The sequence below is a fragment of the Dreissena polymorpha genome, chromosome 5 (genome assembly GCF_020536995.1).
Source record: "Dreissena polymorpha isolate Duluth1 chromosome 5, UMN_Dpol_1.0, whole genome shotgun sequence".
NCBI lineage: Eukaryota > Metazoa > Mollusca > Bivalvia > Myida > Dreissenidae > Dreissena > Dreissena polymorpha.
Genome location: NC_068359.1, coordinates 41,514,151 through 41,540,666, shown reverse-complemented (window position 1 = coordinate 41,540,666; position 26,516 = coordinate 41,514,151). Strand labels below are relative to the sequence as shown.

At 37.9% G+C, this 26,516-nt stretch overlaps 2 protein-coding genes across 4 annotated transcripts in view; one reads left to right on the top strand and one right to left on the bottom strand.

The window, feature by feature from the left end:
- The window catches only part of LOC127831182 (dedicator of cytokinesis protein 3-like), a 168,526-nt gene extending 154,420 nt beyond the window's left edge, over positions 1 to 14,106 (bottom strand). The window contains exon 1 of the mRNA XM_052356175.1: positions 13,942 to 14,106. Coding sequence (XP_052212135.1) covers positions 13,942 to 13,981 — 40 coding nt within the window. The 5' untranslated portion in view covers positions 13,982 to 14,106. The remainder of the gene's footprint in view (positions 1 to 13,941) is intronic.
- LOC127832554 (probable ATP-dependent RNA helicase DDX20) overlaps positions 9,902 to 26,516 on the top strand; it is a 41,518-nt gene continuing 24,903 nt past the window's right edge. For 2 of the 3 annotated variants that reach the window (XM_052358069.1, XM_052358071.1), the window contains exons 1-5: positions 16,887 to 17,162; positions 19,406 to 19,500; positions 20,755 to 20,923; positions 21,962 to 22,073; positions 22,661 to 22,803. In XM_052358069.1, coding sequence (XP_052214029.1) covers positions 16,979 to 17,162; positions 19,406 to 19,500; positions 20,755 to 20,923; positions 21,962 to 22,073; positions 22,661 to 22,803 — 703 coding nt within the window. In that variant the 5' untranslated portion in view covers positions 16,887 to 16,978. Of the gene's footprint in view, positions 12,806 to 16,886; positions 17,163 to 19,405; positions 19,501 to 20,754; positions 20,924 to 21,961; positions 22,074 to 22,660; positions 22,804 to 26,516 lie in introns of those variants that run through there. The other variant, XM_052358070.1, reaches the window with a different exon arrangement.

The following is a 26,516-nucleotide window of genomic DNA, read 5'->3' as shown; positions in this document are numbered from 1 at the left end:
TGATTTGCAGGACTTAACAGTGGACAGGTAGCTCGTGATCTTGCAGGACTTTACAGCGGACAGGTAGCTCGTGATCTTGCAGGACTTTACAGTGGACAGGGTAGCTCCTTATCTTGCAGGACTTTACAGCCGACAGGTAGCTCCTGTTATTATAGGACTTTACAGCGGACAGGTAGCTCCTGACCTTGCAGGACTTTACAGCGGACAGGTAGCTTGTGATCTTGTAGGACTTTACAGGGGACAGGTAGCTTGTGATCTTGCAGGACTTTACAGTGGACAGGGTAGCTCCTGACCTTGCAGGACTTCACAGTGGACAGGGTAGCTCCTGATCTTGAAGGACTTTACAGTGGACAGGGTAGCTCCTGACCTTGCAGGCCTTAACAGTGCACAGGGTAGCTCCTGACCTTGAAGGACTTTACAGCAGAAAGGTAGCTTGTGATCTTGCAGGACTTTACAGTGGACGGGTAGTTCCTGACCTTGCAGGACTTTACAGTGGACAGAGTAGCTCCTGACCTTGCAGGACTTTACAGTGGACAGGGTCGCTCCTGATCTTGCAGGACTTTACAGTGGACAGGGAAGCTCCTGATCTTGCAGGACTTTACAGTGGACAGGGTAGCTCCTGACCTTGCAGGACTTTACAGTGAACAGGGTAGCTCCGGACCTTGCAGGACTTTACAGTGTACAGGATAGCTCCTGACCTTGAAGGACTTTACAGTGGACAGGGTAGCTCCTGATCTTGCAGGACTTTACAGCGGACAGGTAGCATGTGATCTTGCAGGACTTTACAGTGGGCAAAGTAGCTCCTGACCTTGCAGGACTTAACAGTGGACATGGTAGCTCCTGACCTTGCAGGACTTTAGTGGACAGGTAGCTCCTGACCTTGAAGGACTTTACAGTGGACAGGGTAGCTCCTGATCTTGCAGGACCTTACAGTGGACAGGGTAGCTCCTGATCTTGCAGGACTTTACAGTGTACAGGGTAGCTCCTGATCTTACAGGACTTTACAGTGGACAGGGTAACTCCTGACCTTGAAGGACTTTTCAGTGTACAGGGTAGTTTCTGATCTTGCAGGACTTTACAATGTACATGGTAGCTCCTGATCTTGCAGGAATTTACAGTCGACAGGGTAGCTCCTGACCTTGCAGGACTTTACAGTGGACAGGTAGCCCCTGACTTTGCAGGACTTTACAGTGGACAGGTAGCTCCTGACCTTGCAGGACCTTGCAGGACTTTACAGTGGACAGGGTAGCCCCTGACCTTGAAGGACTTCACAGTGGACAGGGTAGCTCCTGACCTTGAAGGACATTTCAGCGGACATGGTAGCTCCTGACCTTGAAGGACTTTAGAGTGGACAGGTAGCTCCTGACTTTGCAGGACTTTACAGCAGACAGGTAGCTCCTGATCTTGCAGGATTTAACAGTGGACAGGATAGCTCTTTACCTTGCAGGACTTTACAGTGGACAGGTAGCTCCTGACCTTGAAGGACTTTACAGTGGACAGGGTAGCTCCTGATCTTGCAGGACTTTACAGTGGACAGGGTAGCTCCTGATCTTGCAGGACTTTACAGCAGACAGGATAGCTCCTGACCTTGCAGGACTTTACAGTGTACAGGTAGCTCCTGATCTTGCAGGTTTTTACAGTGGACAGGTAGCCTCTGACCTTGAAGGACTTTACAGTGGACAGGGTAGCTCCTGATCTTGCAGGACTCTACAGTGGACAGGGTAGCTCCTGATCTTGCAGGACTTAACAGTGGACAGGTAGCTACTGATCCTGCAGAACTTTACAGTGGACAGAGTTGCTCCTGACCTTGTAGGACTTTACAGTGTCCAGGGTAGATCCTTACCTTGAAGGACTTTATAGTGGACAGGGTAGCTCCTGACCTTACAGGACTTTACAGTGGACAGGGTAACTCCTGACCTTGAAGGACCTTACAGTGTACAGGGTAGCTCCTGACCTTGCAGGACTTTACAGTGTACATGGTAGCTTCTGATCTTGCAGGACTTTACAGTGGACAGGTAGCTCCTGACCTTGAAGGACTTTACAGTGGACAGGGTAGCTCCTGATCTTGCAGGACTTTACAGTGGACAGGGTAGCTCCTGATCTTGCAGGACTTTACAGTGGACAGGTAACACCTGATCATGCAGAACTTTACAGTGGACAGGTAAGCTCCTGATCTTGCAGGCCTTAACAGTGGACAGGGTTGGTCCTGATCTTGCAGGACTTTACAGTGGACAGGGTAGCTCCTGATCTTGCAGGACTTTACAGTGGACAGGGTAGCTCCTGATCTTGCAGGACTTAACAGTGGACAGGGTTGTTCCTGATCTTGCAGGACTTTACAATGTACATGGTAGCTCCTGATCTTGCAGGAATTATCAGTGGACAGGGTAGCTCCTGATCTTGCAGGACTTTACAGTAGACAGGCTAGCTCCTGATCTTGCAGGACTTTACAGTGGACAGGGTTGTTCCTGATCTTGCAGGACTTTACAGTGGACAGGGTAGCTCCTGATCTTGCAGGACTTTACAGTGGACAGGGTAGCTCCTGATCTTGCAGGACTTTACAGTGGACAGGGTAGCTCCTGATCTTGCAGGACTTTACAGCAGACAGGTAGCTCCTGATATTGCAGGACTTTACAGTGGACAGGGTTGTTCCTGATCTTGCAGGACTTTACAGTGGACAAGGTAGCTCCTGATCTTGCAGGACTTTACAGTGGACAGGGAAGCTCCTGATCCTGCAGAACTTTACAGTGGACAGAGTTGCTCCTGACCTTGTAGGACTTTACAGTGTCCAGGGTAGATCATTACCTTGAAGGACTTTATAGTGGACAGGGTAGCTCCTGACCTTACAGGACTTTACAGTGGACAGGGTAACTCCTGACCTTGAAGGACCTTACAGTGTACAGGGTAGCTCCTGACCTTGCAGGACTTTACAGTGTACATGGTAGCTCCTGATCTTGGAGGACTTTACAGTGGACAGGTAGCTCCTGACCGTGAAGGACTTTACAGTGGACAGGTTAGCTCCTGATCTTGCAGGACTTTACAGTGGACAGGGTAGCTCCTGATCTTGCAGGACTTTACAGTGGACAGGTAACACCTGATCCTGCAGAACTTTACAGTGGACAGGTAAGCTCCTGATCTTGCAGGCCTTAACAGTGGACAGGGTTGGTCCTGATCTTGCAGGACTTTACAGTGGACAGGGTAGCTCCTGATCTTGCAGGACTTTACAGTGGACAGGGTAGCTCCTGATCTTGCAGGACTTTACAGTGGACAGGGTTGTTCCTGATCTTGCAGGACTTTACAATGTACATGGTAGCTCCTGATCTTGCAGGAATTTACAGTGGACAGGGTAGCTCCTGATCTTGCAGGACTTTACAGTAGACAGGCTAGCTCCTGATCTTGCAGGACTTTACAGTGGACAGGGTTGTTCCTGATCTTGCAGGACTTTACAGTGGACAGGGTAGCTCCTGATCTTGCAGGACTTTACAGTGGACAGGGTAGCTCCTGATCTTGCAGGACTTTACAGTGGACAGGGTAGCTCCTGATCTTGCAGGACTTTACAGTGGACAGGGTAGCTCCTGATCTTGCAGGACTTTACAGTGGACAGGGCAGCTCCTGATCTTGCAGGACTTTACAGTGGACAGGGCTGTTCCTGATCTTGCAGGACTTTACAGTGGACAGGGTAGCTCCTGATCTTGCAGGACTTCACAGTGGACAGGGTAGCTCCTGATCTTGCAGGACTTTACAGTGGACAGGGTTGTTCCTGACCTTGCAGGACTTTACAGTGGACACGGTAGCGCCTAATCTTGCAGGACTTTACAGTGGACAGGGTAGCTCCTGATCTTGCAGTACTTAACAGTGGACAAGGTAGCTCCTGGCCTAAAAGGACTTTACAGCGAACAGAGTTACTCCTGACCATACTGCGCAGATGTGCATTCTGGTCTGTAGCTACGATGGCAATGTATTGCATAAGACCCATGCTTGACATTTGTTTAATATGAGTTTTTTTATGACAGGTTTATCAAAAAAACATTTTCAAGGACACAATCCAGTATGGTAAACAATAATCAGAGCTTGACGTAGTGATTTAAGTATGCATACAAGATGTGTATATATTTGTACAGAAAGTTTAACTTCCTGATTTAATCACTGCAATGTATATTTTCAATATCCATTCAAAACCAAACAAAGTATTTATCTCTTCATTCCAATCATTTGAAATCTCTTAGCTTCCGTGTTTACATCTGTACAGGGTATATTTTCTAGCCAGCAAGAAATTGAAATCATGATTAAAACTTAATAACATTTGGGAGTTAATACACCTTAAAAGCTTATATGTGAACATTTGTAGGAATAGAATACTTTCATAGACAAAAAGCCAAATCATTCTTCACATTTACCAGACTGTATAGTTTCATTCAGTTGTTAACCCTTTGCATGCTGGGAAAATTGTCGTCTGCAAAAATGTCGTCTGCTGAATTTCTAAAATTAGCATTTTCTTATATTTTTTTCAAAGAATACTATCAGAATAGCAAACAGTTTGGATCCTGATGAGACGCCACGTTCTGTGGCGTCTCATCTGGATCCAAACTGTTTGAAAAGGCTTTCAAAATTCGGTTCCAGCACTGGAAGAGTTAACAATACAGGAAAAAAAAAAAAACATATTGCCAAATAATTTGAAAATCTTAAATGCTGTTACTTTATCAAACTCCAACATATAATGTTGAGGTTCTAACCTGCTTACTAAAAATTCTGCTTAATTTACTTCCTATAGTTATTTCATTAATATGAGCCAGTTTACGTCAACGTTCACACAATCAATAGAGAAAAGTTCATGAAGATATCATTCCATTATTTAAGTTAATGCTGTCTGCTTTGCATGCACTATTTAGTGAAAGAAGGATCTAAACTAATGACAAAATAAGTTACCAGTATAAGACATCTACATGTTCAGACTTTTAAAACCAACATTTTGTAATATATCTCTTCTTCCCCCAGCTGATGTATGCAAATATTTTATATTTAATGTACAAACGCATGCAAAGATTAGTTATTCATAATTCAAACTGCATTGGGGCTACCAGTTATGTTTAAGGTGGAAAAATTCCTCTATAAATTTGCAAAAAGTTATTTATAGACACACACACATAAGTCTCAAAACCCCCTTTTAAATATAGTATGAGCAATCTGTTTACAAGAATAATAAAGATATTTAACAGAGACTTGTTGATAACACATTTGTTCTACATGTCCCATCCACACTTCCTTGATGCAGTTTAACTTATGCAAGAGCTTTGTCACTATTGTTATCATGTGACATCTGCAATCTTAAGAATTAAGTGTTTAAACTTCAAACAAATTAAAAGCTACTGTGGCTTCACTTTGGCATATGCAAACAGTTTGTTGTATGAAAATTTACTCACAAAAACAGATACTCTAATACATCCACATGTAGTTTAGGTATAAATATTATGATGTCTTTTTTTTTTACAATAAACACAACTCTTGGATGTATACCATACGAAAACAATGTTAACTAATTTAAATTTGATATGAATATTATGTTTTAAAAATACCCAAAAATGAAATCTCTGAGCTTTGTTTTATGAAGCCTTTTATGAATTTATTATCGTATAAAAGCGAAAAAAAAGAGTTCAGTAGCCAAGCATGGCAAATTTTGACCCCATGGGCATGATTGGAACATTTTTTGTATAGACGACAACTATACAAAAACAACAACAACATTAATGAGCTCTAAAGCATACAGTTGCTTTTTAGACATATTCAAATAACACATATATAATACATGGATTACAATTAAATACGAAATTCAGTGAAGATAGAAGTAAAATAAAAAATTAGCGATTAATAACACAAGTAGTACCAGTTTTAAAATTGATCTTGATTCTGACAAAAATATTTATACATTAATAAATTTAATTTGTTTCTTAATTCTTCTGTATACAGTCTGCATTTAATGTTTTAAATCTTAAAGATTTCTTTTTTATTTTAAGTTTGCATTAACAAATGAAATTTAACAGCCATATTTAAAAATGGGGTTTTACTACTGTATTTCTAATATCTATTTATATGGGACATAAAAAAAAAGAATATCGTAGTTACTCTAAGATTTCGGACACTATGTTTTCGGACACCCCCTATTTTGGCCAAAATAATTATTTTTCGTGATCTTTATTTTTGGACAATCGCGTTTTCCTCTATCATTAATGACTCAAAATTTTCAGACACCATACTTTACAGCACAATTTTACCAGATTTTGGCACTAATCTTGTGACACGTTGATCATGGGGTTTTACAGACGGATTAAGGTCATAAAACCTGGGAGATGCATGCCTGATGGCAATGGACCATAACATTTGCGTAATTGGGTAAATAACCATGTGTACCGGTAGAAAACAAACCCTTCACCCTACAGCATTTTAAATGATATCTTCCTATAAAGGAAGCAGTATGTTTAATGTTTTTAATTTTTTGTTCTGTATCATTTTAGGCAAGAGTAAGCAAAGCTGTGAAGTTGTTTTTATTTTAAAGTAGAAACGCTATTGTGCATTGCTTTATTGCTTTTATTTCAATATAATGTAATTTTTGGACATTTAATTTTTGTGTCTAAATTTTACGACACCTGTAATTTTTTAATATTTTCCGTATCTAAATTTTTGGACACAAATTTTTATCCCCCGCCATAGGCGGAGGGATATTGTTTTGGCGTTGTCTGTCTGTCCGTTTTTCTGTCTGGAGCCATATCTTGGAAGTGCTTTGGCGGATTTCATTGAAACTTGGTATGAGTATATATATGGATAAGAGGATGATGCAGGCCAAATGGCATTGTACACCATCTGTTAATAACAGGGTTATGGCCCTTGGTATCTTTAAAAAATGCTTTTTGAGCTGAGTGTCAAATATAAAACTTTTGTGTTCAGAAGCATATTGGCGGGGGATATCAATTCAATGAATTTGCTTGTTATTATTATTTTTAAGTGTCAGAAAACTTAAGAGTAATTAGGGTATTCACTGTCTGCAACATTTAGATTACAAACATTATATTTTCTGTCATTTCAAGCTTTATGGTTGTATGAACCATGTTTCATTTCTAATCAATGTGATGATAAACAAAATAGTTTTCCTTGAAATGGTATCTGCATTTAAGTTATCCTTGATGTAGTGAGTCTTTGGTAATAGTTTATCTCACTAGGCCTGTGATAATTGTAATGATAAAATAATCATTGATTGATAAGATTGTACATGCATGTTTGTTCAGACTATTCTGTTAGGGTCTCTTGTTAAGTCTAAATGTCAACAAACCTAGTATCTCAAGTATTTATGTTATTGTTTTATACAAATGTTATACCTCTGAGCCCTTTTTAGCATAGGTGCGTTTACGCACCTATGCTTATGGTATATACCACATTTCGAAAATCCACATCGTTTGGTTGCCCTTTATGAAGCCTTACCTGATCAAAAATCAGACGAAATATCTATTTAATTTAGTATATGGTCATTCTTATAATTTTTTTTTGAAAACGTTTTTCTAACGTTTTCTTCCAAGAATATTGCTGACACCGTTTTTAGGGAATTTTTCTAAGACCGTTTTATGTTAAAAAAACCTTATTATAACCTATAACAAATTTCGTTCGTAAAACAATTCTATCTGCACTATAAATCTCAATCTCCTACGCAGTGGCCTCCCTTATACTAGAAGTTACTGACCGGGCGAAGCAAGGGAAGTAACTGCTGTGAGGAGTTTCTATAAAAATATGCATTCAGAAATCTGAATTCATAACTCAATCTGTTGTGCACGTCTGCATCTAACGCTTACCACAAGTTTTACGACAAATTCTTGACGCAGACGAATAGGGTAGCGTCTATTTTCATTTGTGAAAAGAATAGTTCGATACAGATCTGTCCGTGCTTAAATTTTGAAAGGCTTGGGTAATTATTTTTCATAAGCGTTTCAAACACTGATGTAAATGGAAAGATTATCTATTTAAATAGTCGGTAATTGTTTGAAATTATTGATTTGAGAAATTCGCGGATGGCGATATCGAACTACATTATACCACGTGACGCCATTCTTCCCTGTATCTTGCACCTATGCTTTTAACGCCATCGGCGCTCTCGTTGTGTTAGGGAACTCCACTGTCACATACCAAATATCAGAGGTGTGTCACACACCGTGAGAGCCTTATGGTTTCAGAGAGAAATATATTTGTGTTCTGATGACCTATATAATATGCAGTGGACTTGAACAATTTGATAGAGGGCAACCAATGATCATTCTTGTTCAGTTTTGTTAATATATGCCCTGGAGATGTACACAATGACTTTGTAACCATAAATGTGTGCCAGTTTACATTTCCAGGAAGGTAGGTGTTCATTCAATTATTCAGTCATTCAAGTCTGCAGAATCAATCCAGCTCAGGCAACAAAACAATTGTTTATCAATCCCCTCATTTGTGATGAAAAAATCCAAAAAGACTGTTAAAAAAGATACACAAAATATAGGTAATCAATTTACACATCGCAAAGGTAATTTTTTAAAGTCGAATTGCTTGAAATTACTTCAATTAGTTATTTTAGGTATTGATCTCCCTTAGTTCTTAGTGAAAGTGTTAAGTCTGATTTGTGATTTTTTCAAATCTTGTAATAGTTTTTTTAAAACTTAACTTCATTTCTACACACCAAAAAGATAAAATGTCTTAGATTTTGCTATTGGAATTTTGTCCAAACTTAACAACCAAATGTTGAAAACAATAAAATTAAGATAAAATATACAGATTAGAATTCTCAGAGTATGCTCCTCTTGTAAATAAGCAAATATATCGATATTGGAATTCAAGAATGAACACTATTACTCTCTTTATATAATAAAACTCGTAATTGTAATACATATAGCAGGACGGTTGTGTAGTTGCATTAATTCAACTCTCAGCTTTATAACCCAAACGCTTGCTAAGAGTTGCAATGTGCCGTCTTTTGTCCAAAGGTGCAAAATTTGATCACCACTGAAAATGCTAAGGACCACTGCAAAAACTTATCAACATTTACCTGTCTAAAGCTGAAACTCATGCAAACGGTATCATTAAAACAAGAAATAATTGCTTTTTATCTACTATGTTATTCTTTCGTACGCTCTATCCACCATATTGGGAAACTGTCGTTATGTTGCCAACTTTAAGTTGTGTCGCTATGGGTTTGGTCACAGTACACCAATATTTTGCACATCGTGATATTTGTAGTAACCTAAGTCGATAACAATGTCGAACTGATGTCGAATATTTATGCTGTTCCAAAATGAAAATGTCAGCAAGAATAGTGTGTTAAAACATCATCATGCTTTTTAAGGTTGCATGCAAAGGATAATGTCTGTAGGCTGCAATTCAGGTAAATTTAATGTGTTTTTGAAGTTTATTAATCGCTTTCCTTAATTGGTAACGAACGACGTCTGTTTAGTGATGCGCACAAAATCTGTGCGCAGAACTGCGATTGTGTTTATGAAGAAGTGCATATGTACTCCCAGAGCCGCCATAGCAAAAGTTATCAAAGGCTTTAGGAGTAAATTTATATGGACTAGACGGTTGTGGTCCTTTCATGATATTATAAATATAAAATAATTATACATCTTTATGGCCAAACAAAAGATGTCTCCGGCTTTGAAATGTTGAAAAATTAAGTTACCCAATTGGCGATGAACAAGAAGAACTAAGCCGTGTAGTCCAAATTTTTGACGCTCTTAAATATTAAGCTACTTTTTATATGGGTAATATTTGGAGCGTACAAAGGGTGAAAGACCAATTATGTGGTGGGAATTTTTTGTTCTTTGTCTATATTGTTGCGCAAGGATTTTGTGCGCAACATTCAAGCCCCATTTGTGTGTTAAATGTTGTGTGATGCGTCTTGTGTGTTGGTGTTGCGTCTGTGTACTTGTTACCTTTCGCTCTCAGCCATCACCGCTAGCTAGCTGCTAGCGCAGCGAAAAGAGAGCCGAGTGCGTAAGTCTCTCCTGCTAGTATATAGCCTCTCCATAACAAATCCTATGTAGTGTCTCCGCGCGACAACACACGGAAACTGGGTACAGTGAGGCCCCAGGCTGAACTACAAGGGTGTGGGTAGATGGGGCTCTCTAGCCTTGGTTGGCAACCCATCTAGGAGAAGGAAAACTCCGAGTATAACACCCGGCCAGATGAAGGTCGATAGCCTTGTCAGGCAATTTGTCTAGAAGAGCAAAACTTCAATTCCAAAACCGGGTAGATACTGACTCGAAAGCCTTGGCTGGCAACATATCTAGAGGAAGGCAACCTTGATCAAAAATCCCCGGTCCAACAGGTTGGAGGTTGAGCGAGAGGTTAATCTCCTCTTCTTGTAAAAAACAATCGATTACGGAAACAGGGACTAGAAACATTTCAACTTTTCTCGTAACACCAGTATACAAGCAAAACCTTGCATTTATGAATGGGACCAGTGAAAGCCAACAGGAAGCTGGCCACATGAAAAGTATACTCAACACGAGAACCAAACTAAAACTAGGATTCTGGAATGTCCGTACTATGTATGAGACAGGAAAGCAAGCCCAGGTTTTGAGAGAAATGAATGAGAACAAATTGAGTATATTAGGGATAAGTGAATGTAGATGGACAGATTTTGGAAAAAACCTAACCAGCACAGGTGAAACAATTATATATTCTGGTAGAAAAGACGGAAAACATCATGAAGGGGTAGCACTAATTCTAAGTAAAACAGCTTCAAAATCTCTAACTGAATACCATCCTATCAATGAAAGAATTATAAGAGCAAGACTGAATACAGAACCAGTTAAGACTTCAATTATACAGGTATATGCTCCCACAAATGAAGCCGAAGATGAAACCAAACAAGAATTTTATGACATGCTGCAAGCAGAAATAGAAAAGATACCGAAACACGACCTTACAATCATCATGGGTGACTTCAATGCAAAAGTAGGACAGGATAACAGCGGAATTGAGAGAGTCATTGGAAAATAGACAAACCTTTGTAGAAGAGATGGCAAAGGAAGCTGAGAAAGCTGCTTCAGAACAAAGAGTAGGTGAAATTTACCAAATCACAAAGAAATTATGTGGAAAATGCAAAACAAAAACATGCCAATAAGAGACAAGCAAGGAACACTAATAACATCTGAAAATGAGCAAGATAAAAGATGGAATGAGCATTTTGAAGAGGTTCTGAATCGCCCTGACCCCGCTGTCACTGCAGATATTGCGGAAGATGTAGAAGTTTTAGACATCAACATAGAAACACCACGAAAAGAGGAAATATATAAAGCTATCAATGCGCTCAAAAATAATAAATCCCCTGGAAAAGACCAGTTACCAGCTGAATTATTTAAAACAGACCCTACTCTGGCTACAGACATACTCCATCCAATATTCTGTAAGATATGGCAGAACAACACTATACCAGCCACATGGAATGAAGGCAACATCATCAAGTTGCCTAAGAAAGGAGATCTCACAAAATGTGACAATTGGAGGGGTATTACATTGTTATCCATACCCAGCAAGATTTTCTGCAAAATAATAATCGATAGGATTAAAACAGCAGTTGACAACAAACTAAGGGAACAGCAGGCAGGATTCAGGAAAGGAAAAAGCTGCAGCGATCAAATATTTGTATTAAGAAACATCATAGAACAATCTACTGAATGGCAACGGAAACTAATCATCAACTTCATTGATTTTGAAAAGGCATTCGACAGCATACATAGAGAAAGCTTATGGAAAATTTTGAAACATTATGGAATACCATCAAAACTAGTGAGCCTTATTAAAGCCTTCTATTCCAACTTCAAATGCTCTGTTGGCAGATCATCAGCCACCAGCTTCATAGTAAAATCTGGGGTTAGACAAGGCTGTGTGATGTCGTCCCTTTTATTTATCATCGCAATAGATTGGGTTATGAGATCTACCCTTAATGGAAACAATACTGGAATTAGATGGACCCTCCTCACCAATCTTGAAGACCTTGATTATGCAGACGACCTAGCCTTACTCTCACATTTAGAAACACACATGCAAGACAAAACTACCAAACTGCAAGAGAATGCAAGCAAGATAGGCCTCAAGATAAACATCAAGAAAACAGAAATCATGCATCTTAACACAAACGAACCACCAAAAATCCACCTAAACGGATATAACATTAACTGTACATCAACTTTCACTTACCTTGGTAGCACTTTAACATCAGATGGGGGTGCCGAGAAAGATATTAAAATCAGACTAGGAATAGCAAGAAATGCATTCTTCAAACTAAACAATATTTGGAAGACTAGAAACATCAGCAAAAACACTAAACTGAAAATATATAACAGCTGTGTAATGTCAGTTCTACTGTACGGAGCAGAATGCTGGAGGATGACTGAGAAAGACATCAACAGACTCTCCAGTTTTCACAACGGCTGTCTCCGAAAAATTTCAAGAATCTTCTGGCCGGCAAAAATATCCAATATAGAACTGCACAAACAAACAAACTCAACCGATATGAGGACGATACTGAAAAGAAAACGATGGGTCTGGATCGGACACGTTCTACGTAAACCCCAAGAGAACATTACAAGAACTGCTCTCAGATGGATACCCGAAGGCAAAAGGAGACGAGGACGACCAAAAATGACATGGAGAAGAACTATCAAATCAGAAATGAAAGAACATAATTTGACCTGGGGAAAACTAGAAAAGAAAGCAAAAGATAGAGAAGAGTGGAAAGCGCTAGTCCTTGCCCTATGTGCCTCCGGGCACAACAAGGACTAGGTAGGTAGGTATTCAAGCCCCGATATAAGACACTTAATAACAACCGATTGCAATAATATTTACATACCTGTGTAGATAGTTCATTTCTCGATAATGTTCCGTAAAAATTATGTAATGACACTTTGAATTTTGCACGCCTGAGCAATTTAAATCCAACCACTATTCAATTTTTCAATATCTCTCGATTCGCTCGCTGTGAAGATATAAATCGATAACACGACCTCGATGTAAAGCATCTGGTTTAAAGTGGAAGAATAAACAGCGTAAAATACAGTTTGCGTTCGTCTGTTGTGGTGCAGCGCGTTACATAGTAAACCGATGTTATACTTTTCTGGATTAATTTAGCATTGTTTTTTTTTCTAAATTGACAATTAAAAAGTTCTGAAATAAATTACATCTTTTATTTTTATACTGTACATAAATAATATTGATACAGATCGTACAGTATACCGTCCTTTGTAACGTAGAATGTAAGTACATAAAACAACACAGACAGAGGTGCGAAAAAGACATGCATAAACACTTCCTGAAACTTAGAACAGTGAATAGAAACTGCACCATATCTGTTTTGAACATATGCTTATTAAATCGACAAAGTTTAGCATACTAGATCTAGTTACGTAAAAGTCGGTGTTAAAAGCTCATGTTAAATAAAATTACGCGTACACGTTACACCGTAGTGCCTTCTTCTGATTGGTTCATATTTAAATCAGTTTCATGACATGGCTACAGGTCAGTGATTGTTTTGCGATTTAAGCAGAAATTTAACTGAAGAATTTATGCCTTTCTAACTTCGAATCGACGATATTTGATGTAAAAATGAACTTCTGAATTAAAACTGAATGAGTTGGTAATGTTATTTTGCAATTTTACGCAAATTGATGAAAATTTAAACTTTCTGGTTTCCACCACAAAAAAGGTCCTTCAACGATGAGACGTTCCAAAGAATTTAGCCCATATAAAAAGTATCTCTAAATTCTTTGCGCGTCTTATAAATGAGACTATAAGCCGTGCAGATGGATATGCTAAACTTTTGAAACGGATATTGAAATGATAATTCAATTCAATAATTCTCATGAATGGTGCAAAGTATAAATTTTATACCGAATAACAGACGAAATGGTCAATGTCATTACATACCAACTCCAAACTTGTCCGAGGCTGGGGTCCAAGAACTCATCGGCACGATTCTACATAAATTCCACTGTTTTTAAAATGAACTACACTCAAGCATTTTCACTTCCTGATTTATCTCTGTCAAATTTTACGCCATTGTTGTTTTGATCACGTGGTTTAAATAACTACATATATATGCAGTACACACAGGGTATGACTAGATACCGAAAACAGTACTGTTTTCGCGAAAACAGTAGCATGTACCGAAAACAGATTTCCCACCTTTACATCGTGATAGTGGCGTTAAACTACGATTTTAATGAATGTTTACTCCAGTACGCATTTAAATTATAATTTATGTTAATTATTAATTTTTTACGAAAAGCATTTTATTACTGTTTTTGAAGCATTATATAATACGAGGACATGATACCGAAATCAGTAAATTTACCGAAAACAGTTAAATTTCCCACCTTTACATCGTGATATACCCGTTAAATCATGATTTGATTATATGATAACTTCAGTAAGCATTTAAGTGAAGATTCAAATATGTTTAAGACAGTACCTGAAAGTAAGTCAATGGTAATATAAAAGAATACATCATCAAAAAAATATATTTTATTATTTAACACATTTTAAATATGGTATTTCTGGTAGACAAAATTAAAGTAAACAAACATAAATGTTTTACATAAAGACAATCTGGAAATAAATAACATGTTATCATAAGATGCATAATATTACGTTCGGTATCGGACCGTGTTTTAAAGTTTAAACATGTGCTGATCGCAAACGAGAATTAAAACAACAGCTTTAAAGTCACAAGCCTATTAATAATCCCAGCATAAGGGAATGATACTCACAGCATAAAGAAATATTTCATTTAGATGCATAATGTGTCGTTCAGGATAAGATCATGTTAAACATGTGCTGATCGAAAACGACAATTAAGGCAACAGCTTGACGTCAATTTTTACAGTTTTCTTTTAGCGGATGGCGTTCTTGATCGCTCGGCTCGTTTTCTCTTTCGTTGGCAAGGTTTTTTGCCGACAGAAGGTGTTTTAATCAGTGCTCTTAATCCATCAGTGGACACCACTACATTTGGATGAGACTTCCAGTAGTCACATAAGAATTTTTTTATTTTCCGTTCTCGTTGTTCTTCGGATATCATCTCCCAAAGGTCGATGGACACTTGGTGGTGTTTGAATTGTTCCGTCAATCTAAAGTTACCCGTACCTCGCACGGCCCAACATCTCTCCATTCTTTCTCCATCAACGATCTGCTCTACCTTTGATATGAATTTGCCGAGGTCCATTAACTTCCACTGTGTAGCCGTTTTTAATATGTGATTGGCGGATTCACAATTGTTGTTAGTCCACCCTGTACGTGCTAACCTTTCCTATTAAAGACGGTTTGATAACAAAATCATTTAGTTTCGGTACCAAGTTGTTGACAAAGTAAGGTAGAAACTATTTCCCTCGGACATTTTCATCTTTTAATGTTATTAATCTCTTAATTCTTTCACGTCGTACATTGTAAGTATCCACATCAACTGCCATTATCAATCCATTTTCGCCCCAAACAAGTTCATTAATTTCTTTCCGGTCTGAGATTGAGTACCCTACCTTGTCTTCCATGTACCTGTTGGTGCTTTGAGGTGACGGGTGCACAGCACATGTGTAGATCCAGTGAGACACCTACTTATAGCATTTCTTAGGGCTGTTTCTTCGTCTGTCCCTACAGTCAATTTCGATATTTCGGTGTCTGTTAATTCAGCTGCTACATCGTGAAGAGGGAGCTATACGCTTTCGTAGTGGAATATGTATGTATGAACTTTGGTCCAAAGCAGATGGGGGACTCACCAGTCGATCTGTTCGCAACAGAGATATCTTTATACACCGTCGGTGTTACGTGGAATTCCCCGAGATTGAAGGTTTTATCCATGTCCAGTACTTTGCCGTTGTTTTCACAGCAGAATCGCTTTATGTCTCGGATTTGCTGTGAATTGAAGAGTGCAATTACATGGTGGTTAAATCCATTCAAGTGCTTAACAGTTTGGACGAATGATGATGTTTTTGTAAGTTCTTCTAAGGTTATAATCTGGTCAGCTGCGTTAGAGGGTCAATGGGTGTCTGTCTTATTTAATTTGTATTTCATATTCCGAATTCGCTGGTTTGCAAATTATTTTTTCTCCCTTTCGACGTCTTTAAGTGAGCGGTGCTTCACCTTACGTTCTAAATGCCTCGCAACTCGTGGTTTTGTTCTTATATATTTCACATTTTTGTCTATGTCTTTTACAGAGCCATAGCATTGCCTTTCCACAAATGATCCTATGTACTCTACTATCGCAATGATGTTTGATATTTCAGGCATTATATTCTCTGTCTTTTCTACCAATGTCACCCATTTCTTAAACTGGGAGGTGTCGCTGTAAGACGCTTTGAGTTGTAAGTAATATATGTGGATGAAAATTATTTCTGTTTCAGCTGGCTGAGGGTCAAATGGAACATATACTTTCTTTTTATCAATTAATTTTACGAAGCAGTATTGGCCTTTGTGTCGGTTAACAGTAGTGAGTTTCCCAGATTGTTCGATAAAGGTTGAACATGGAGTTGCACCTTTTATCCATGACCCACAATCATCCCAGAAATCCGACTAATTTCCGTTGGCTCTTTTTTTAATGTTTTCTGAATTGTCGACAACAAAGAACATTCCATCTTTCCGACACGGTTCTTTCTTTTGAGGTGAAGACGGAATGGCTTTGAGTGTCTTGATATATTAACTTCTACTGACCGAAATCTAACTTTGTTTAAATCGCCACCTCCGCATCTATTAAATAACATACGCAAAGATAGTTTAATTGACCGTTTTTGCTAGGTTAATCAGAATGTATCAATTCATATTCGCTGTTAAGATCGATTTGGTAAAGACCAATAGAAATGCTTGTTAGAAATTAGGTTCGGCGGTACAAACAAAATGGAGGAGAAGTGAATTCAGCGAAATACGTCTGAATCACGTTTTTTCTGTACATTTATTTATCAAGGACTGTCGAATAAAAATGTCTAAGATTGCTCACACTTTTCAAGATAAAGCACGAACTGGGGATGTTGTCATTTCAGAGGCAATCTCATTTGACAGTTTATTGCTCTCAAAAACTGTTCTCAATGGATTAAAAAATTCAGGCTTTGATAGACCATCTCCGATTCAACTTAAAGCGATACCTCTTGGGAGATGTGGTTTAGGTAACAATATCCAAGTACCAGTTTAATAAATTTATAGACACCTTCAATGCTTTTTGTTAACCTGTAGCAGGGCTTTTTTTCTTTCTTTGCGATTGGCTGTGGACGGACATTTCACAATTTTGACACGGCCAATTCACAAACCTGACATGTCCGTGAATATTTACAAAAACGGCCGTTTTAAATCGTGAAAAACAGACTTTTCGTGCTCAAAACTGTCAAAAACGGCCATTTGGGAACAGAAATATAAGTTTCAAAACCTCGTTTTTAATTCCGAATTCGCGAAAAATTGTCGACTCGCGTTACCGATGTTTGCTTGTTTTAATCGATTTTAAACTGTTGTGAAACTGGTGAAACCGGCGTAAATAGTAAAAGCTCTGCTTAGCAACGTCACTATAAAAAAAATGGCGACGCGGAACGCTCGTTACTACACGAAAATTTAAAAAACGTAAAATAATCCAGATTTATTGAAATTTGGGATTACAGTGAAGAAACAAAAGCTTTCTATAGAAGGGTAAGTTTTGAAACATGCACATTGATAACATTATAAGAAGTCATTTGATAAAAGTGAAAGCATCTGCCGCGGCTATGTATTGATGGAAGCTAGTCAAAACTTCCTCTAGTATTGATGACCGTGACTTGTTATTCGTATGTGTTTACAATTGTAAATCTTGGTTAAAGTAATAATGTGGTCCCTTCATATATATTTTATGTCCCCCACTTTAGTAGTGGGGGACATATTGTTTTTGCCCTGTCTGTTGGTCTGTCTGTTGGTCTGTTTGTATGTCTGTTTGCGCCAACTTTAACATTTTGCAATAACTTTTGCTATATTGAAGATAGCAACTTCATATTTGGCATGCATGTGTATCTCATGAAGCTGCACATTTTGAGTGGTGAAAGGTCAAGGTCAAGGTCATCCTTCAAGGTCAGAGGTCAAATATATGTGGCCAAAATCGCTCATTTTATGAATACTTTTGCAATATTGAAGATAGCAACTTGATATTTGGCATGCATGTGTATCTCATGGAGCTGCACATTTTGAGTGGTGAAAGGTCAAGGTCATCCTTCAAGGTCAGAGGTCAATTATATGTGGCCAAAATCGCTCATTTTATGAATACTTTTGCAATATTGAAGATAGCAACTTGATATGTGGCATACATGTGCATCTCATGGAGCTGCTCATTTTGAGTGGTGAAAGGTCAAGGTCAAGGTCATCCTTCAAGGTCAGAGGTCAAATATATGTGGCCCAAATCGCTTATTTTATGAATACTTTTGCAATATTGAAGATAGCAACTTGATATTTGGCATGCATGTGTATCTCATGGAGCTGCACATTTTGAGTGGTGAAAGGTCAAGGTCATCCTTCACAAGGTCAAGGTCATCCTACAATGTCAAACATCATATAGGGGGACATTGTGTTTCACAAACACATCTTGTTTAAATTTAAATGTATATTCATGACGCATATTCATGATTTAAACTTTGTATGTAGTCTATTTATGCTTTGTGAAAAAAAGGTGAAAAATAAAATAACTCGTTTACATTTCTAACAAAAGTACTGTTGTTAAATGTATACCTAATGTTTCAGATCAAATGACAACCTCCCAAGGAGATCATCATGCACTGGCGAGTGTCAGGCTCACAGAACATGAAAAATATCATGAAGAAGGAATTTTCCTCTAAAAATATTGAGAGAATTATTGACATTTTCAAGAGTAAAATGAACCGAGTTTTAAAGCTGTAAAGTCCAGAACCTGTCTGAGTTATATGCCCTTGAAATGCTCTATGTTTATAAATGTTCCCGTGGTAAAGAAGTGTTGGGACCAGGTATTTTAGTTGCATTTGGTACATGAATGTTTTACAAATCAGATATATGTAAATGTGTTGTTATTGTATAAAATACAGTATTCATAGAAGGAAAATATGCCTTTATTGCATTACTTAAGGAAATGAAATTTTGATAATATTCAAGTGTTTAACACGCTTTAACTATACTTATGCATTGAACTTTGAATTTCACAATTTTAAGAAGTTCGCGACTCATTTTTTCACAATTTTAAGAAGTTTGCGACTCAATTTTTCACAATTTTGACATGTTCGTGACTCATTTTTTCAAAAAGTGAGGGGCCAGGGCCGCTTCACAAAGTCAGGAAAAAAAGCCCTGTGTAGATTGATAGCACTTGGTGTTTTACTTTAACTATATTTTTCAGAAGCTTAAGTTTGTTTAGGTCAAACCTGTTTTACAGATCTGATTGTGCAGGCGAAGTCAGGCACTGGGAAGACATGTGTGTTTTCCGTAGTTGCCTTAGAGACTGTGCTCACAGACACAGCCTCAACACAGGTGAGAAGGATTAGAAACAAACACTTGGTTCACAGTCTCCCACTCAGTTCTTTGAGTTCTTTGTCTTAAGTAAGTTTTTCATTCTTAGGTTTCTAGCGTTATTTTTTGAGTTAGCTTTGCCATGACCATTCAATGGCGGCAACATCAGCTCAGCTTAAATCATTTTATGTTTCATGTTGTTTTTTTATGTATTGTTTTGTGTAGGAAATTGGTAATTTTCCTTAAATAAAAGACTAAGACTAAGCAGACAAGAATTTACCTTCTGAATTTAAACAGGTGTTTTATCATTCTGTAAATAACTAAATATCAAATATTAAATGTCCGTCCGTCCGTCCTGGCCACTATCTCCTCCTACACTATGAGCACTAGAACCTTAAAATTTAAACACATGGTAGCTATGAGTATATGTGCGACAGTGCACTATTTGGAATTTTGATTGACTCCTGGGTCAAAAGTTGCGGCGTGGGGAAATGCGTCGGCTGCGGCCGCGCCATTTCTAGTTGTTATTATCCCCTGACTAAGGCGGAGGGACATAGAATTGGCGTTGTCCGTCCGTCATTCAGTACGCCCATCATTCAATCCGTCTGTCTGTCTGTCCGTCCGTCCATCCGTCACAAAATTTTTAAATTGGCTGGGGACATCAATTAAATTAAATTAATCCAGACTGAGCTAAATGTTGGAAACTTATGCTAATTTGGGAGAACAAATGAAGCTGAAACTTGTAAAACCCTTTTAAAATCAGATACCGTGTGATTTTTTAATGCAACTACCATCTGTGCATAAAATAGACCAAGTTGTTTGAAGCTTTGGATTAGATGGGTCTTTCCAAAGCTGTAGAGAACTAGATTACAGCTATTGAATTGATAGTTAATGGGATATTCCTCAAAAAGGATATATTTTCCACAAATGACAGCCTAAAATTCCCAACAGAAAGTTTCAAAAGAAATTTTAACAGATCGCAAAATTAAGTAAATCTCATTATACAGCTCTTGAAGTTTAGCCTCTGTAAATGTTTTAGTGAAAACACTTTTATTCTTGATTTTTAAGTGTTTGTAAGCAACAACAAAAACACACAGAGATTTCCCAGTTTTAGTTAAAATATGAATTTTTTCTTATTCAAAGAGCCCAGACCTTATTCCTTAATTCGCCATATTGGTGCAAAATGTACCATGTGCCTTCTAATTTTAATATCACATGGTACCTTTTTGCACCAAGGGGGCGTTATATGGTAAAGCATTACCACTGTTTACACAGATCCTGGTCCTGGCGCCGACACGTGAGATAGCGGTGCAGATCTGGGAGGTGATGACAGGCCTAGGGAGCGCTATGAAGGGACTCGAGTGTCACACATTCATCGGTGGGATGCCACTGCATGAGGACAGAATGAAGCTAAAGAAGTGTCACATAGCAGTGGGCACTCCAGGTATAATGTTTTAGTAGGAAGGCTGGGATTTTAGAATGTTTAAACCAAGAGCTCTGTTGAATGATTCCTTTTCTGAAATGTTTAAAAATCAGAATAACAATTTAGTTATAATTCAAGTTGCTTGTATGCTTTTTAACCAGTTTTACCGAAGGAAAAAACTGGTTATTAGATTGGCGAATGTTGGCGGGCGGGTGGATGGTCTGGCGGGCTGGCGGGCGGAACAAGCTTGTCCGGGCCATAACTTTGTCGTTCATTGTGAGATTTTAAAATCATTTGGCACATTTGTTCACCATCATTGGACGTAGTGTGTTGCGCGAAAGAATTACGTTGATATCTCCAAGGTCAAGGTCACACTTTGAGTTCAAAGGTCAAAAATGGCTGTAAATGAGCTTGTCCCGGCCATAAGTATGTCGTTCATTGTGAGATCATCAAGGTCGCCACAACTAAAAATATATTGATTTTGAAACAAGGGGGGTAACTATGAACATGTAACAATGCACATTTTGAGTTGTCTCCCTTTATCAGACTTTTTCCAAATTGAAATCAAGGTTGCCACGAGTAAAAATAGTTTGAATTTGAAACTAGGGGGGTAACAATGCTCATTTTGAATTGTCTCCCTTTATCAGCCTTTTTTTAGAATTGAAAACCTGGTTTTGTGACAATTTTGTCCCTTGTTACTTATTAGGTTAATGGATTTTTTTGCAGATTTATTTTCTTTTAAGAACTTGATTTTGCTTTGCAATATACCACTTTTAATTGATTTTTATTTCCCGTTGAGAAAACATAATGTATTAAGGTAACACCTCCTGCAGGCAGGCAGGCAGGCAGCGACATTCTGGAAAACAGCATTCAGGAAAACTCCAGCAACCAGAAAAATATATCTGCTTGATTTAATTTTCCAGAAAGTTCGGATCATCATGAAATTTTGGGATAATGTTTGTGTGAATAATCTCATAAAGAAATTCTAAGGAGATGCACCAGTTTTGCACTCAAACCTACTATGGACACTGAATAAATGACATTGGAATGTGTTTCTAGGGCGTATAAAGCAGCTGATAGAGGGCGGTGTTTTGTTGACTGACAGCATCAGGTTGTTCATACTGGATGAGGCTGACAAGCTGCTGGAGGAAAGCTTTCAGGAGCAGATAAAGTACAGTGTTTTTTTCTCCATTTTGGGAACGGATCATGGGTATGTCCAATTAAGATAAATGATGTCCTTTGGACTTATTTTGGGAGACTTTGGTATCATTTTTTTGCTAACAAATACTTAAAAATTCAGAATAAATGTGTTTTCAATATTCTATTAACTAAGATTCATCTTAAACAGCTAAAATAAATTAAATGTTGCAATATATATTGTGGGGGGGGGACCTTTAATTGGGATTTTAGGAAGTTATTTAGGAAAAATATGTACTTTTTTGAGAATAGAAATGTGTAGAATTTTGGTCTTAGATTAGGTATAAGAAAAAAACACTGAACTATGTGTAAGAGTTGGGTGGTTTAAAGGTGAACCTGTGCTTAGTCAGATCATTGATGTTTATTGTTTTGCTTACTAAGTTCAAACTTAATAATACTATGATCAGCAAGTTATGCGGATTATATTTAACACAACGTCACCTATCGTAAAAATAATCGCAGCATTTACATTATTGAAAACTAAAGCATTTCAAAAATGCATTGGCAATACTCTATGGACTGAGTGTAAAGTTCACTGTGTGTTACCTTCCCACTCCATAGCTGGATCTACTCCATGTTGCCTGACAACAAGCAGATGCTGGCCCTGTCGGCCACCTACCCAGAGTACCTGGCAGACCACCTGACGGCCTACATGAGGAACCCCACCTTCCTGAGACTCAACATCTCAGATCCAGCTCTGCTAGGTATTACCGTAAAAGCATTTGAGCCGAGCTCTGTGAAAAGCGGGTTTAATGCATGTGCGTAAAGTGTAGTCCCAGATTAGCCTGTGCAGTCTACACAGGCTAAACAGGGAAGACACTTTCCGCCTTAACTTGATTTTTGCTGCGACTTGACTTTCTTTAAACAAAAAATATCATAAAAGTGGAAAGTGTCGTCCCTGATTAGCCTTAGCGGACTGCACAGGCTACTCTGGGACGATACTTTTCGCACATGCATTCAACCCCCTTTTCACACAGTACGGCCCATTTATATTCTTTGGCATGAAATTTTGTCATTCTTAAAAAAAGGAAAATGTATGGATTAGATTTTGAAAAAAGGAGGAATTTCGGTTCTGTCTATTTCCGATGTGTTTTGTTTAACCCTTTACCACTAAGATACATATTTTTACGCATTTGTAGTCCCTTAAAAAGTTAAATTTAATTTAAGACCTTTCTTACTAGATTCAAATTTTGAAGGCTTTATTTTCGACCCTAAGATACTGATGAGCAGCAAACAGCATAAAACCCGAACAGACTGCAAGTTACTCGCAGGCTGTTCTGGTTTCATGCTGTTTGCACATACCGTAAAACGCTGTGTATAACGCGCATTTATGCACAACGCGAATCTACTTTTTTAAGCTAAAAAATCGGGGAAAAAAAGTTTTTAAGCAAAAAAATTGGGGGAAAAATTCCGTACCACAGGCTAACTAAAAATCGTTATTTACATTGCAGATCTTCCGTGTTTTTTTATTGCTTCAATTATTAATTATTTTAAAGACTATAACAATACAACTAGTTTGTGTGTTTTTTTAATCATATTATGCGTAAAAATAAATGTTTGGATTTAAGTGAATAATGCATAAAATGCACACTTTCCACGAGGATACCATCAAGGTTTTCATCATATGTCTCCGAAGTAAATGTCCACAACTTTATCGTGGAGGAGTACACATAATGGATGGATTAGTTATAACTAAGAAAACTGACATTATCGATTGGTATTGTCACGTGGTTATTCATGCATGACTTAATCAAAACCGCGCGTTTATTTACATTTCTGATATCATGTGTTCTTTTCGAGTGTCTATAATTGACAGGAGACATTAACGACTTAAACTTCTCAACACCATTTCGACATTACCGGCGATTAACAAACAATGGAGGTGTGAAGGTGTTTGCCGGTTCGCATGTTTTGATAATAGCCCAGCTACACAAAACTTGACAGGTGACGCAAATTGCTCGATAACCACGTCCTCAATCTTGACAAGACGTATGAAAACGTGTAAATAAACACATCAATTTTATTGACACATTTGAAAAGCAAGAAAAATAATCATAAATATATCGGTAAAGACCTTGTCGACATACTATTGTAAATCGACAAGTGCCTCCAAATAAATTGTGTAACCCTTGTACAGTAGGGTATAATATTGTGGGAAAACAATAACATTTAAATGAAAATGGCTTCCTTGTTTTTATGTCCCCCACTATAGTAGTGGGGGACATATTGTTTTTGCCCTGTCTGTTGGTCTGTCTGTTGGTCTGTTTGCGCCAACTTTAACATTTTGCAATAACTTTTGCTATATTGAAGATAGCAACTTCATATTTGGCATGCATGTGTATCTCATGAAGCTGCACATTTTGAGTGGTGAAAGGTCAAGGTCAAGGTCATCCTTCAAGGTCAGAGGTCAAATATATGTGGCCAAAATCGCTCATTTTATGAAGACTTTTGCAATATTGAAGATAGCAACTTGATATTTGGCATGCATGTGTATCTCATGGAGCTGCACATTTTGAGTGGTGAAAGGTCATGGTCAAGGTCATCCTTCAAGGTCAGAGGTCAAATATATGTGGCCCAAATCGCTTATTGAATAAATACTTTTGCAATATTGAAGATAGCAACTTGATATTTGGCATGCATGTGCATCTCATGGAGCTGCACATTTTGAGTGGTGAAAGGTCAAGGTCAAGGTCATCCTTCAAGGTCAGAGGTCAAATATATGTGGTCCAAATCGCTTATTTTGTGAATACTTTTGCAATATTGAAGATAGCAACTTGATATTTGGCATGCATGCGTATCTCATGGAGCTGCACATTTTGAGTGGTGAAAGGTCAAGGTCAAGGTCATCCTTCACAAGGTCAAAGTCATCCTACAAGGTCAAACATCATATAGGGGGACATTGTGTTTCACAAACACATCTTGTTCATTCTCTTCTTCAAATTTATTTGATTTCAATGCTCTGTACGTACCTGAAAAAGATAGAAAATATTTATGTTTACTTTATAATGTTTGTCCATCTTATTTAAATCATAAATATAACACTTTTATTAACATAATTACAGTTTAAACACCGAGATACAGAATGATACGAATTAATGCAACTGGGTAACTGACAGGGAAAAAATGTCTTGGCATGGCTGTAGTTGTGCATAACGCGCATCAAGTTTTTAAAATGAAATTTTGGGGTAAAAAAGTGCGCCTTATACACAACTTTTTATGGTAGCCATTTTCACTTTGCGTCTGAGTGGGCAAGGTTTAATTTGTGGAATAGTTCAACCCACAAGTCAATGCCAATTAATGCCCCAAGAATGACAATGATTTTGCAAAACTAGATCAGCCGGTTTAAGTTAGGCTACTTATTTCTTTAAGGCAATTCAATTGAAACTGAAAATATTTGTAACCGCCTTGAATTGTTGATATGCACTAAAATATAAAATGCATTCATCTACTTATCCTGATTTTTGTGTCCTAACAATAGGTATGGGGGTAATAAAATGTGTGTTTGTGAAACAATCTATTTCTATATTTCTCATGCTAATGAATTGCTACTTTGCAATTAAGGATAGATGTTTACGATACAATTTTTACATGCAGTGATCAAGTTATATCTGGGTGATGTACCCTTGAACTAAGTCATCATCATGGCTGCCATATAAAATGTTACTATTTAGTTAATGATTTTTTTTAAATATTTGGTAGATAATAAAATAAATATTGCAATCAGTAAGGTCAATAGTCATTTTTTCAATCCTATGAACACACACTTGAAAACTCTAGACACTTGTTTACTTTGCTTTGCCTTGGGCAACAATATGTCCTTGGTGGTACATTATTTATTGTGTGCTCAATGTCAAGTATTTGTCAGTTTTATGGGTCTACCCTACCACACAAAAGCTCACACTGTGTTCTATGTCAGGTATACATCAGTTTTATTCATTGGTGCCCTACCACCCAATAGCCCACATTGTGTTCTATGTCAGGTATGCATCAGTTTTATGCATCATTGCCCTACCACCCAATAGCTAACGCTGTGTTCTATGTCAGGTATACATCAGTTTTATGCATCATTGCCCTACCACCCAATAGCTCACGTTGTGTTCTATGTCCGGTATGCATCAGTTTAATGCATCATTGCCCTACCACCCAATAGCTAACGCTGTGTTCTATGTCAGGTATACATCAGTTTTATGCATCATTGCACTACCACCAAATAGCTAACGCTGTGTTCTATGTCCGGTATACATCAGTTTTATGCATCATTGTCCTACAACCCAATAGCTAACGCTGTGTTCTATGTCCGGTATGCATCAGTTTAATGCATCATTGCCCTACCTCCCAATAGCTAACGCTGTGTTCTATGTCAGGTATACATCAGTTTTATGCATCATTGCACTACCACCCAATAGCTAACGCTGTG